At 42.4% G+C, this 14,949-nt stretch overlaps 1 protein-coding gene across 1 annotated transcript in view; it reads right to left on the bottom strand.

The window, feature by feature from the left end:
• Positions 1-1,386: 1,386 nt before the first annotated feature.
• LOC140372538 (uncharacterized) overlaps positions 1,387-14,949 on the bottom strand; it is a 112,890-nt gene continuing 99,327 nt past the window's right edge. Inside the window, 7 exon segments of the mRNA XM_072459670.1 lie at positions 1,387-1,923; positions 2,186-2,304; positions 4,507-4,599; positions 5,969-6,061; positions 7,040-7,217; positions 8,657-8,761; positions 9,555-9,647. Coding sequence (XP_072315771.1) covers positions 1,747-1,923; positions 2,186-2,304; positions 4,507-4,599; positions 5,969-6,061; positions 7,040-7,217; positions 8,657-8,761; positions 9,555-9,647 — 858 coding nt within the window. The 3' untranslated portion in view covers positions 1,387-1,746.

Raw genomic sequence — 14,949 nt, 5'->3', positions numbered from 1 at the left:
CATACAGGAAGTGACATCACACCAAGGACATTCACACAGGAAGTGACATCACACCAGGGACACTCATACAGGAAGTGACATCCCACCAGGGACTCTCATACAGGAAGTGACATCACATCAGGGACTCTCATACAGGAAGTGACATCACACCAGGGACTCTCATACAGGAAGTGACATCACACCAAGGACATTCACACAGGAAGTGACATCACACCAAGGACATTCACACAGGAAGTGACATCACACCAGGGACACTCATACAGGAAGTGACGTCACACCAGGCACTCTCATACAGGAAGTGACATCACACCAGGGACACTCATACAGGAAGTGACATCACACCAAGGACATTCACACAGGAAGTGACATCACACCAAGGACATTCACACAGGAAGTGACATCACACCAGGGACACTCATACAGGAAGTGACATCGCACCAGGGACTCTCATACAGGAAGTGACATCACACCAAGGACATTCACACAGGAAGTGACATCACACCAAGGACATTCACACAGGAAGTGACATCACACCAAGGACATTCACACAGGAAGTGACATCACACCAGGGACACTCATACAGGAATTGGAAGTGACATCACACCAGGGACACTCGTACAGGAAGTGACATCACACCAGGGACTCTCATACAGGAAGTGACATCACACCAAGGACATTCACACAGGAAGTGACATCACACCAATGACATTCACACAGGAAGTGACATCACACCAGGGACACTCATACAGGAAGTGGAAGTGACATCACACCAGGGACACTCGTACAGGAAGTGACATCACACCAGGGACTCTCATACAGGAAGTGACATCACACCAAGGACATTCACACAGGAAGTGACATCACACCAAGGACATTCACACAGGAAGTGACATCACACCAGGGACACTCATACAGGAAGTGACATCACACCAGGGACTCTCATACAGGAAGTGACATCACACCAGGGACTCTCATACAGGAAGTGACATCACACCAAGGACATTCACACAGGAAGTGACATCACACCAGGGACTCTCATACAGGAAGTGACATCACACCAAGGACATTCACACAGGAAGTGACATCACACCAAGGACATTCACACAGGAAGTGACATCACACCAGGGACACTCGTACAGGAAGTGACATCACACCAGGGACACTCGTACAGGAAGTGACATCACACCAGGGACTCTCATACAGGAAGTGACATCACACCAAGGACATTCACACAGGAAGTGACATCACACCAAGGACATTCACACAGGAAGTGACATCACACCAGGGACACTCGTACAGGAAGTGACATCCTTATATCCAGATTAAATCCAGATTAAATCCAGACTAACACACATTGACACATTTTAGATGCTGTTTGATGTTGACACAATCACAAATAGTTTTTTTAGGCGACGCAATTAAAAGTGTGATAAAAAAGGAAACAGCAGGATGTGTGTGAAAGCCCTGAGCCCCTCCTCAGTGGGCCGCCCTTCAGGGGGCCGTCCCTCAGTGGGCCGTCCCTCAATGGGCCGTCCTTCAGGGGGCCGTCCCTCGGTGGGCCGTCCCTCAATGGGCCGTCCTTCAGGGGGCCGTCCCTCGGTGGGCCGTCCCTCAATGGGCCGTCCTTCAGGGGGCCGTCCCTCAGTGGGCCGTCCCTCAATGGGCTGTCCTTCAGTGGGCCGTCCCTCTTTGGGCTGTCCTTCAGGGGGCCGTCCCTCAGTGGGCAGTCCCTCAGTAGGCCGTCCCTCAGTGGGCGGTCTCCACGTAGTTGGCCGGGAGCATGCCGGACTGGCCCGTCCTCTGCACCGTCCCGTACATCCAGCCCTCGTCGATGTGCTGCGCGTTCACGATAACGTCTCCGTCTCTGAAGGAAACCTCATCGTGGTCCTGGGCCGCGTAATCGTACAGCGCTCTGTACACGCGCTGCAGGGGCCCGACAGCAGGGGCCCGACAACGGGGCCGCACAGCAGGGGCCGGACAGCAGGGGCCGGACCGCAGGGACCGCACAGCAGGGGCAGCAGAGAGGCACAGTCACGTTAGAAACACCATCAAAACGTGATGAACAAAGTCAAAGTCCAGTCAGTCCTGGTCCAGTCCTGGTCCAGTCCTGGTCCAGTCCTGGTCCAGTCCTGGTCCAGTCCTGGTCCAGTCCTGGTCCAGTCCTGGTCCAGTCCTGGTCCAGTACCATGTTGGGGGCGTGTGGGGGCGTGGTCACAGATCTCACGGAGGACAGACTCGTCTGGCGCATGTATCCGTACTGCTGCGGCTGCGCCATCTGCTGGTACGCCCCGGGAAGCACAGGAGCTGCACACAAACATGTTACACACATGTTACACACAAATACACACATGTTACACACATGTTACACACAAACACACATGTTACACACAAATACACACATGTTACACACAAACACACACATGTTACACACAAACACACGTTACACACATGTTACACACAAACACATACATGTTACACACAAACACACGTTACACACATGTTACACATAAACACAGACATGTTACACACAAACACACACATGTTACACACATGTTACACACAAACACACACATGTTACACACATGTTACACACAAACACACACATGTTACACACAAACACACGTTACACACATGTTACACACAAACACATACATGTTACACACAAACACACGTTACACACATGTTACACACAAACACATACATGTTACACACAAACACACACATGTTACACACAAACATGTTACACACATGTTACACACAAACACACACATGTTACACACAAACACACCTGTTACACACAAACACACGTTACACATATGTTACATACAAACACACACATGTTACACACATGTTACACACAAACACACACATGTTACACACATGTTACACACAAACACACACATGTTACACACATGTTACACACAAACACACACATGTTACACACATGCTACACACAAACACACACATGTTACACACAAACACACACATGTTACACACATGTTACACACAAACACACACATGTTACACACAAACACACGTTACACACATGTTACACACAAACACATACATGTTACACACAAACACACGTTACACACATGTTACACACAAACACATACATGTTACACACAAACACACACATGTTACACACAAACATGTTACACACATGTTACACACAAACACACACATGTTACACACAAACACACCTGTTACACACAAACACACGTTACACACATGTTACATACAAACACACACATGTTACACACATGTTACACACAAACACACACATGTTACACACATGTTACACACAAACACACACATGTTACACACATGTTACACACAAACACACACATGTTACACACATGCTACACACAAACACACACATGTTACACACAAACACACACATGTTACACACATGCTACACACATGTTACATACATGTTACACACAAACACACACATGTTACACACAAACACACACATGTTACACACAAACACACACATGTTACACACAAACACACACCTGTTACACACATGCTACACACATGTTACATACATGTTACACACAAACACACACATGTTACACACATGTTACACACAAACACATACATGTTACACACAAACACACACACATGTTACACACAAACACACACATGTTACACACATGTTACACACAAACACACACATGTTACACACAAACACACACACATGTTACACACAAACACACACATGTTACACAAAAACACACACATGTTACACACAAACACAGACATGTTACACATATGTTACACACAAACACACATGAGGGTTAAGAGCTGCTCATTCGTCACCTGAACACTGTTAAATCCAGAAGGCATTTTCAATCTAAAGGTCCTGGTCTGAGTAGCTCTGAGGTCGCGCCCTAGAGGAGGAGTTATGATCTGAACTCTTCTTCTTGTAGACCTCCTCGGACAGAGACCCAGTGAGTTGGTGGGAGGAGCCAATGGTCTGCCCCAGGGCAGCTGTGGCGACAGTATCTAACTCCAGAGAGTGAATAATGCTAAACATGAAGAAGGGCGTGTGTTTGAGACAAAAGAACAATGCCACATCCTCAGTGGCTCCTCCTCCTTTGGGGCGGGATCTCAGAGCAGGACATCACGTCTCATGTGAGGACTTGTGGACAGTGAGACACAAACACTCAGTGCTCCTCAAACCAGAGAAACACTCAAAACGTAAAGGAAAAAGTGTGTTTAAAGCAGAAAGTGAGAAACATGCTCAGAGTGACCGGTCTGGACCCGGTCTGGACCCGGTCTGGACCCGGTCTGGACCCGGTCTGGACCCGGTCTGGACCCGCTCTGGGTCCGGTCTAGACCCGGTCTAGACCCGGTCTGGACCCGGTCTGGACCCGGTCTGGACCCGGTCTGGACCCGGTCTGGACCCGCTCTGGGTCCGGTCTAGACCCGGTCTAGACCCGGTCTGGACCCGGTCTGGGTCCGGTCTGGGTCCGGTCTGGGTCCGGTTTAGGTCAGTACCGGTGTCGGCGCTGCTCTGGTCCCACAGCTCTGAGGACACAGACTGAGCTCGACTCTGAGGCAGCGAGCGCGTCTGTCTGAACTCCACCCGTCCTGAGACACAAACCACACCCGCTTTAGTCCTGCTTTAGTCCTGTTTTAGTCCTGCTTTAGTCCTGTTTTAGTCCTGCTGTAGTCCTGCTTTAGTCCAGGTTTAGCCCTGCTTTAGTCCTGCTGTAGTCCTGCTTTAGTCCAGGTTTAGCCCTGCTTTAGTCCTGCTGTAGTCCTGCTTTAGTCCAGGTTTAGCCCTGCTTTAGTCCTGCTTTAGTCCAGGTTTAGCCCAGGTTTAGTCCTGCTTTAGTCCAGGTTTAGCCCAGGTTTAGTCCTGCTTTAGTCCTGCTTTAGTCCTGCTTTAGTCCAGGTTAAGTCCTGTTTTAGTCCTGCTTTAGTCCTGCTTTAGTCCAGGTTTAGTCCAGGTTTAGCCCTGCTTTAGTCCTGTTTTAGTCCAGGTTTAGTCCAGGTTTAGTCCTGCTTTAGTCCTGTTTTAGTCCTGCTTTAGTCCTGGTTTAGTCCTGGTTTAGTCCTGCTTTAGTCCAGGTTAAGTCCTGTTTTAGTCCTGCTTTAGTCCTGCTTTAGTCCTGCTTTAGTCCAGGTTAAGTCCTGTTTTAGTCCTGCTTTAGTCCTGCTTTAGTCCAGGTTTAGTCCAGGTTTAGCCCTGCTTTAGTCCTGTTTTAGTCCAGGTTTAGTCCAGGTTTAGTCCAGGTTTAGTCCTGTTTTAGTCCTGCTTTAGTCCTGGTTTAGTCCTGGTTTAGTCCTGTTTTAGTCCTGGTTTAGTTCTGCTTTAGTCCTGTTTTAGTCCAGCTTTAGTCCTGGTTTAGTCCTGCTTTAGTCCTGCTTTAGTCCAGGTTTAGTCCTGCTTTAGTCCAGGTTTAGTCCAGGTTTAGTCCTGCTTTAGTCCAGGTTTAGCCCTGCTTTAGTCCTGTTTTAGTCCAGGTTAAGTCCAGGTTTAGTCCTGCTTTAGTCCTGTTTTAGTCCTGCTTTAGTCCTGGTTTAGTCCTGGTTTAGTTCTGCTTTAGTCCTGCTTTAGTCCTGTTTTAGTCCAGCTTTAGTCCTGGTTTAGTCCTGCTTTAGTCCTGCTTTAGTCCTGCTTTAGTCCTGCTTTAGACCTGCTTTAGTCCTGCTTTAGTCCAGCTTTAGTCCTGGTTTAGTCCTGTCCTGGTCCTGGTCCTGTCCTGCTCTTGTCCTGCTCCTGTCCTGGTCCTGTCCTGCTCCTGTCCTGGTCCTGGTCCTGTCCTGCTCTTGTCCTGCTCCTGTCCTGGTCCTGTCCTGCTCCTGTCCTGGTCCTGGTCCTGTCCTGCTCTTGTCCTGGTCCTGTCCTGGTCCTGCTCCTGTCCTGGTCCTGTCCTGCTCCTGTCCTGGTCCTGTCCTGCTCCTGTCCTGGTCCTGGTCCTGTCCTGCTCTTGTCCTGGTCCTGTCCTGGTACCAGAGATGCGGCGCAGACTCTTGGACTGGATGTTGTCCTCCAGAGGGTCAAAGTCAAAGATGGATCCTGGGTCTGCTCTCCAAACCTTCAGGTCTTCAGGTCCAGGACACAAAAGACTCCAAACATTTAGAATGACAGAGGAACCTGAAGAAGATCTAACCAAGAAGATCTAACCAAGAAGATCTAACCAAGAAGATCTAACCAAGAAGATCTAACCAAGAAGATCTAACCAGGAAGATCTAACCAAGAAGATCTAACCAAGAAGATCTAACCAGGAAGATCTAACCAAGAAGATCTAACCAAGAAGATCTAACCAAGAAGATCTAACCAAGAAGATCTAACCAGGAAGATCTAACCAAGAAGATCTAACCAAGAAGATCTAACCAAGAAGATCTAACCAGGAAGATCTAACCAAGAAGATCTAACCAAGAAGATCTAACCAAGAAGATCTAACCAAGAAGATCTAACCAGGAAGATCTAACCAAGAAGATCTAACCAAGAAGATCTAACCAGGAAGATCTAACCAAGAAGATCTAACCAAGAAGATCTAACCAAGAAGATCTAACCAAGAAGATCTAACCAGGAAGATCTAACCAAGAAGATCTAACCAAGAAGATCTAACCAAGAAGATCTAACCAGGAAGATCTAACCAAGAAGATCTAACCAAGAAGATCTAACCAAGAAGATCTAACCAGGAAGATCTAACCAAGAAGATCTAACCAGGAAGATCTAACCAAGAAGATCTAACCAAGAAGATCTAACCAGGAAGATCTAACCAAGAAGATCTAACCAAGAAGATCTAACCAAGAAGATCTAACCAAGAAGATCTAACCAAGAAGATCTAACCAAGAAGATCTAACCAGGAAGATCTAACCAAGAAGATCTAACCAGGAAGATCTAACCAAGAAGATCTAACCAAGAAGATCTAACCAGGAAGATCTAACCAAGAAGATCTAACCAAGAAGATCTAACCAGGAAGATCTAACCAAGAAGATCTAACCAAGAAGATCTAACCAGGAAGATCGAACCCTCATGTGTCAGATGGACAGAACACGTTGCCTGGACACTGACCCATGATGATGCCTCCGGGCTTTCTGTCCATGTCCAGACTCTGGGGGTGTGGCCCTCGGCTAAATCCCGCCTCCCCGATCATCTGATTGGCTCTGTGGTAGCGCTCCATCCCCGGCTCGTCCAGTCCCAGGGCAGAGCCTCGGCCGCGGGACCGCTCGAAGTCCTCGTGGTACTTGACCTGAGTCCGGAGAGAAACTAAGTCAGCACAAAACTGTTTATGATCATGTCTTTAATAACTCTTCATGATCATGTCTTTAATAACTCTTCATGATCATGTCTTTAATAACTCTTCATGATCATGTCTTTAATAACTCTTCATGATCATGTCTTTAATAACTGTTAATAATGAACACATTCACTCAGTCACAGGTGCATTTAGTCACAAACGAGGTTGAAAGTGTTTCTGTTCAAATCTTCTCCAGCTCCTGCTAAAACACACAAGACAAGAATTAGAACAGGTTTAGTCCTTGTTTAGTCCTTGTTTAGTCCTGGTTTAGTCCTGGTTTAGTCCTGGTTTAGACCTGGTTTAGTCCTGGTTTAGACCTGGTTTAGGCCTGGTTTAGTCCTGGTTTAGTCCTGGTTTAGTCCTGGTTCAGTCCTGGTTTAGTCCTGGTTTAGACCTGGTTTAGTCCTGGTTTAGACCTGGTTTAGTCCTGGTTTAGTCCTGGTTCAGTCCTGGTTTAGACCTGGTTTAGACCTGGTTTAGACCTGGTTTAGTCCTGGTTTAGTCCTGGTTTAGTCCTGGTTTAGTCCTGGTTTAGACCTGGTTTAGTCCTGGTTTAGACCTGGTTTAGTCCTGGTTTAGTCCTGGTTCAGTCCTGGTTTAGTCCTGGTTTAGTCCTGGTTTAGTCCTGGTTTAGACCTGGTTTAGTCCTGGTTTAGACCTGGTTTAGACCTGGTTTAGTCCTGGTTTAGTCCTGGTTTAGTCCTGGTTTAGACCTGGTTTAGTCCTGGTTTAGACCTGGTTTAGTCCTGGTTTAGTCCTGGTTCAGTCCTGGTTTAGACCTGGTTTAGACCTGGTTTGGACCTGGTTTAGTCCTGGTTTAGTCCTGGTTTAGTCCTGGTTTAGACCTGGTTTAGTCCTGGTTTAGTCCTGGTTTAGTCCGATTTTTGTCCTATTTTAGTCCTGGTTTACACCTGGTTTAGTCTTGGTTTAGTCCTATTTTAGTCCTGGTTTAGACCTATTTTAGTCCTATTTTAGTCCTGTTTAGTCCTGGTTTAGTCCTATTTTAGTCCTGGTTTAGTATTGGTTTAGTCCTGGTTTAGACCTGGTTTAGTCCTGGTTTAGTCTTGGTTTAGTCCTGGTTTAGTCCTGGTTTAGTCCTGGTTTAGTCCTGGTTTAGTCCTGGTTTAGTCCTGGTTTAGTCTTGGTTTAGTCCTGGTTTAGTCTTGGTTTAGTCTTGGTTTAGTCTTGGTTTAGTCTTGGTTTAGTCCTGGTTTAGTCCTGGTTTAGTCTTGGTTTAGTCTTGGTTTAGTCTTGGTTTAGTCTTGGTTTAGTCCTGGTTTAGTCCTGGTTTAGTCCTGGTTTAGTCTGGTGATTAGTGCCACACTTCACTTCAGTGCACTGGTTTCGTTAGCTCCACCTCCGTCACCATGGCGGCACGGATGCGGTGTTACCATGGAAACGGCGTCCTGGCTCCGGCGCACTCGTCTGTACTCAGGTGTGTCCAGGAGAGTCAAGCTCCGCCCCCTCAGCTCCTGTAGGTCACTGCGGTACTTTACCTGGACAAACAACACAGCAAGTTTAGTCCAGGTTTAGTCCAGGTTTAGTCCTGGTTTAGTCCTGATTTAGTCCTGGTTTAGTCCAGGTTTAGTCCAGGTTTAGTCCTGGTTTAGTCCAGGTTTAGTCCAGGTTTAGTCCTGGTTTAGTCCTGATTTAGTCCTGGTTTAGTCCAGGTTTAGTCCAGGTTTAGTCCTGGTTTAGTCCTGGTTTAGTCCTGGTTTAGTCCTGGTTTAGACCTGGTTTAGTCCTGGTTTAGACCTGGTTTAGTCCTGGTTTAGTCCTGGTTTAGTCCTGGTTTAGTCCTGGTTTAGTCCTGGTTTAGACCTGGTTTAGACCAGGTTTAGTCCTGGTTTAGTCCTGGTTTAGTCCTGATTTAGTCCTGGTTTAGTCCAGGTTTAGTCCAGGTTTAGTCCTGGTTTAGTCCTGGTTTAGTCCTGGTTTAGTCCTGGTTTAGACCTGGTTTAGTCCTGGTTTAGACCTGGTTTAGTCCTGGTTTAGTCCTGGTTTAGTCCTGGTTTAGTCCTGGTTTAGTCCTGGTTTAGACCTGGTTTAGACCAGGTTTAGTCCTGGTTTAGTCCTGGTTTAGTCCTGGTTTAGTCCTGGTTTAGACCTGGTTTAGACCTGGTTTAGTCCTGGTTTAGACCTGGTTTAGACCTGGTTTAGTCCTGGTTTAGTCCTGGTTTAGTCCTGGTTTAGACCTGGTTTAGTCCTGGTTTAGACCTGGTTTAGTCCTGGTTTAGACCTGGTTTAGACCTGGTTTAGTCCTGGTTTAGTCCTGGTTTAGTCTCTCACATTGCTGATGTTGTCTTGGTTGCGTCGGACTCGTTCTAGTTCTGGCGTCTCAGTCACTGCAGTTCCTCGTCCCACTTCCTCTTTGTAATGAACCTGAACATGACATTTTACAACTTTTAGATTTGATGTTACTTATAATCTAATAACGTTCTAAAGCGTTCTTCATGTTCTAAAGTGTTCATGTTCTAAAGCGTTCTTCATGTTCTAAAGTGTTCTTCACGTTCTAAAGTGTTCTTCACGTTCTAAAGTGTTCTTCATGTTCTAAAGTGTTCTTCATGTTCTAAAGCGTTCTTCACGTTCTAAAGTGTTCTTCATGTTCTAAAGTGTTCTTCATGTTCTAAAGTGTTCTTCATGTTCTAAAGTGTTCTTCATGTTCTAAAGTGTTCATGTTCTAAAGCGTTCTTCATGTTCTAAAGCGTTCTTCATGTTCTAAAGTGTTCATGTTCTAAAGTGTTCATGTTCTAAAGCGTTCTTCATGTTCTAAAGCGTTCTTCATGTTCTAAAGCGTTCTTCATGTTCTAAAGTGTTCTTCACGTTCATAAGTGTTCTTCATGTTCTAAAGTGTTCTTCATGTTCTAAAGCGTTCTTCATGTTCTAAAGCGTTCTTCATGTTCTAAAGCGTTCTTCATGTTCTAAAGTGTTCTTCACGTTCTAAAGTGTTCTTCATGTTCTAAAGTGTTCTTTATGTTCTAAAGTGTTCTTCACGTTCTAAAGGGTTCTTCACGTTCTAAAGCGTTCTTCATGTTCTAAAGTGTTCTTCATGTTCTAAAGTGTTCTTCATGTTCTAAAGTGTTCTTCATGTTCTAAAGTGTTCTTCACGTTGAAAGTGTTCTTCATGTTCTAAAGTGTTCTTCATGTTCTAAAGTGTTCATGTTCTAAAGCGTTCTTCATGTTCTAAAGCGTTCTTCATGTTCTAAAGCGTTCTTCATGTTCTAAATGTTCTAAAGCGTTCTTCATGTTCTAAAGCGTTCTTCATGTTCTAAAGTGTTCTTCATGTTCTAAAGTGTTCATGTTCTAAAGCGTTCATGTTCTAAAGCGTTCTTCATGTTCTAAAGCGTTCTTCATGTTCTAAAGCGTTCTTCATGTTCTAAAGTGTTCTTCACGTTCTAAAGTGTTCTTCACGTTCTAAAGTGTTCTTCATGTTCTAAAGTGTTCTTCATGTTCTAAAGCGTTCTTCATGTTCTAAAGTGTTCTTCATGTTCTAAAGTGTTCTTCATGTTCTAAAGCGTTCTTCATGTTCTAAAGTGTTCTTCATGTTCTAAAGTGTTCATGTTCTAAAGCGTTCTTCATGTTCTAAAGCGTTCTTCATGTTCTAAAGTGTTCTTCATGTTCTAAAGTGTTCTTCATGTTCTAAAGTGTTCATGTTCTAAAGTGTTCTTCATGTTCTAAAGCGTTCATGTTCTAAAGCGTTCTTCATGTTCTAAAGCGTTCTTCATGTTCTAAAGCGTTCTTCATGTTCTAAAGTGTTCTTCATGTTCTAAAGTGTTCTTCATGTTCTTAAAGTGTTCTTCATGTTCTAAAGCGTTCTTCATGTTCTAAAGCGTTCTTCATGTTCTAAAGCGTTCTTCATGTTCTAAAGTGTTCTTCATGTTCTAAAGCGTTCTTCATGTTCTAAAGCGTTCTTCATGTTCTAAAGCGTTCTTCATGTTCTAAAGCGTTCTTTATGTTCTAAAGCGTTCTTTATGTTCTAAAGCGTTCTTCATGTTCTAAAGCGTTCTTCATGTTCTAAAGTGTTCTTTATGTTCTAAAGCGTTCTTCATGTTCTAAAGCGTTCTTCATGTTCTAAAGCGTTCTTCATGTTCTAAAGCGTTCTTCATATTCTAAAGCGTTCTTCATATTCTAAAGCGTTCTTCATGTTCTAAAGCGTTCTTCATGTTCTAAAGCGTTCTTCATGTTCTAAAGCGTTCTTCATGTTCTAAAGCGTTCTTCATGTTCTAAAGTGTTCTTCATGTTCTAAAGCGTTCTTCATGTTCTAAAGCGTTCTTCATGTTCTAAAGTGTTCTTCATGTTCTAAAGCGTTCTTCATGTTCTAAAGCGTTCTTCATGTTCTAAAGCGTTCTTCATGTTCTAAAGCGTTCTTCATGTTCTAAAGTGTTCTTCATGTTCTAAAGTGTTCTTCATGTTCTAAAGTGTTCTTCATGTTCTAAAGTGTTCATGTTCTAAAGTGTTCATGTTCTAAAGCGTTCTTCATGTTCTAAAGTGTTCTTCATGTTCTAAAGTGTTCTTCATGTTCTAAAGTGTTCTTCACGTTCTAAAGTGTTCTTCATGTTCTAAAGTGTTCTTCATGTTCTAAAGTGTTCTTCATGTTCTAAAGTGTTCATGTTCTAAAGCGTTCTTCATGTTCTAAAGCGTTCTTCATGTTCTAAAGCGTTCTTCATGTTCTAAAGCGTTCTTCATGTTCTAAAGTGTTCTTCATGTTCTAAAGCGTTCTTCATGTTCTAAAGTGTTCTTCATGTTCTAAAGTGTGTTCATGTTCTAAAGCGTTCTTCATGTTCTAAAGCGTTCTTCATGTTCTAAAGTGTTCTTCATGTTCTAAAGTGTTCTTCATGTTCTTAAAGTGTTCTTCATGTTCTAAAGTGTTCTTCATGTTCTAAAGTGTTCTTCATGTTCTAAAGCGTTCTTCATGTTCTAAAGCATTCTTCATGTTCTAAAGCGTTCTTCATGTTCTAAAGCGTTCTTCATGTTCTAAAGCGTTCTTTATGTTCTAAAGCGTTCTTCATGTTCTAAAGCGTTCTTCATGTTCTAAAGTGTTCTTTATGTTCTAAAGTGTTCTTCATGTTCTAAAGCGTTCTTCATGTTCTAAAGTGTTCTTCATATTCTAAAGCGTTCTTCATGTTCTAAAGCGTTCTTCATGTTCTAAAGCGTTCTTCATGTTCTAAAGCGTTCTTCATGTTCTAAAGTGTTCTTCATGTTCTAAAGCGTTCTTCATATTCTAAAGTGTTCTTCATGTTCTAAAGCGTTCTTCATGTTCTAAAGTGTTCTTCATATTCTAAAGCGTTCTTCATATTCTAAAGCGTTCTTCATGTTCTAAAGCGTTCTTCATATTCTAAAGCGTTCTTCATATTCTAAAGCGTTCTTCATGTTCTAAAGCGTTCTTCATGTTCTAAAGCGTTCTTCATGTTCTAAAGCGTTCTTCATGTTCTAAAGTGTTCTTCATGTTCTAAAGCGTTCTTCATGTTCTAAAGTGTTCTTCATGTTCTAAAGTGTTCTTCATGTTCTAAAGTGTTCTTCATGTTCTAAAGCGTTCTTTATGTTCTAAAGCGTTCTTCATGTTCTAAAGTGTTCTTCATGTTCTAAAGTGTTCTTCATGTTCTAAAGCGTTCTTCATGTTCTAAAGCGTTCTTCATGTTCTAAAGTGTTCTTCATGTTCTAAAGTGTTCATGTTCTAAAGCGTTCTTCATGTTCTAAAGTGTTCTTCATGTTCTAAAGTGTTCTTCATGTTCTAAAGTGTTCTTCACGTTCTAAAGTGTTCTTCACGTTCTAAAGTGTTCTTCATGTTCTAAAGTGTTCTTCATGTTCTAAAGTGTTCTTCATGTTCTAAAGTGTTCATGTTCTAAAGCGTTCTTCATATTCTAAAGCGTTCTTCATGTTCTAAAGTGTTCTTCATGTTCTAAAGTGTTCTTCATGTTCTAAAGTGTTCATGTTCTAAAGCGTTCTTCATGTTCTAAAGCGTTCTTCATGTTCTAAAGCGTTCTTCATGTTCTAAAGTGTTCTTCACGTTCTAAAGTGTTCTTCACGTTCTAAAGTGTTCTTCACGTTCTAAAGTGTTCTTCATGTTCTAAAGTGTTCTTCATGTTCTAAAGCGTTCTTCATGTTCTAAAGTGTTCTTCATGTTCTAAAGTGTTCTTCATGTTCTAAAGTGTTCTTCATGTTCTAAAGTGTTCATGTTCTAAAGCGTTCTTCATGTTCTAAAGTGTTCTTCATGTTCTAAAGTGTTCTTCACGTTCTAAAGTGTTCTTCACGTTCTAAAGTGTTCTTCATGTTCTAAAGTGTTCTTCATGTTCTAAAGTGTTCTTCATGTTCTAAAGTGTTCATGTTCTAAAGCGTTCTTCATGTTCTAAAGCGTTCTTCATGTTCTAAAGTGTTCTTCATGTTCTAAAGTGTTCTTCATGTTCTAAAGTGTTCTTCATGTTCTAAAGCGTTCTTCATGTTCTAAAGCGTTCTTCATGTTCTAAAGTGTTCTTCATGTTCTAAAGTGTTCTTCACGTTCTAAAGTGTTCTTCACGTTCTAAAGTGTTCTTCACGTTCTAAAGTGTTCTTCATGTTCTAAAGCGTTCTTCATGTTCTAAAGCGTTCTTCATGTTCTAAAGTGTTCTTCATGTTCTAAAGTGTTCTTCATGTTCTAAAGTGTTCTTCATGTTCTAAAGCGTTCTTCATGTTCTAAAGTGTTCTTCATGTTCTAAAGTGTTCTTCATGTTCTAAAGCGTTCTTCATGTTCTAAAGTGTTCTTCATGTTCTAAAGTGTTCTTCATGTTCTAAAGTGTTCATGTTCTAAAGTGTTCTTCATGTTCTAAAGTGTTCATGTTCTAAAGCGTTCTTCATGTTCTAAAGCGTTCTTCATGTTCTAAAGTGTTCTTCATGTTCTAAAGTGTTCTTCATGTTCTAAAGTGTTCTTCATGTTCTTAAAGTGTTCTTCATGTTCTAAAGTGTTCTTCATGTTCTAAAGTGTTCTTCATGTTCTAAAGCGTTCTTCATGTTCTAAAGCGTTCTTCATGTTCTAAAGTGTTCTTCATGTTCTAAAGTGTTCATGTTCTAAAGCGTTCTTCATGTTCTAAAGCGTTCTTCATGTTCTAAAGCGTTCTTCATGTTCTAAAGCGTTCTTTATGTTCTAAAGCGTTCTTCATGTTCTAAAGTGTTCTTCATGTTCTAAAGTGTTCTTTATGTTCTAAAGTGTTCTTCATGTTCTAAAGCGTTCTTCATGTTCTAAAGTGTTCTTCATATTCTAAAGCGTTCTTCATATTCTAAAGCGTTCTTCATGTTCTAAAGCGTTCTTCATGTTCTAAAGCATTCTTCATGTTCTAAAGTGTTCTTCATGTTCTAAAGTGTTCTTCATGTTCTAAAGCGTTCTTCATATTCTAAAGCGTTCTTCATGTTCTAAAGCGTTCTTCATGTTCTAAAGCGTTCTTCATGTTCTAAAGTGTTCTTCATGTTCTAAAGTGTTCTTCATGTTCTAAAGCGTTCTTCATGTTCTAAAGTGTTCTTCATGTTCTAAAGTGTTCTTCATGTTTTAAAGTGTTCTTCATGTTCTAAAGTGTTCTTTATGTTCTAAAGTGTTCTTCATGTTCTAAAGCGTTCTTCATGTTCTAAAGTGTTCTTTATGTTCTAAAGTGTTCTTCAAGTTCTAAAGTGTTCTTCATGTTCTAAAGTGTTCTTCACGTTCTAAAGCGTTCTTCAC

The sequence above is a fragment of the Eucyclogobius newberryi genome, unplaced genomic scaffold, assembly GCF_026437365.1.
Source record: "Eucyclogobius newberryi isolate DKJ021-1_F unplaced genomic scaffold, fEucNew1.0.hap1 SCAF_247, whole genome shotgun sequence".
In the NCBI taxonomy this organism is placed as follows: domain Eukaryota; kingdom Metazoa; phylum Chordata; class Actinopteri; order Gobiiformes; family Gobiidae; genus Eucyclogobius; species Eucyclogobius newberryi.
This window is presented reverse-complemented; position numbering and strand designations above follow the sequence as displayed.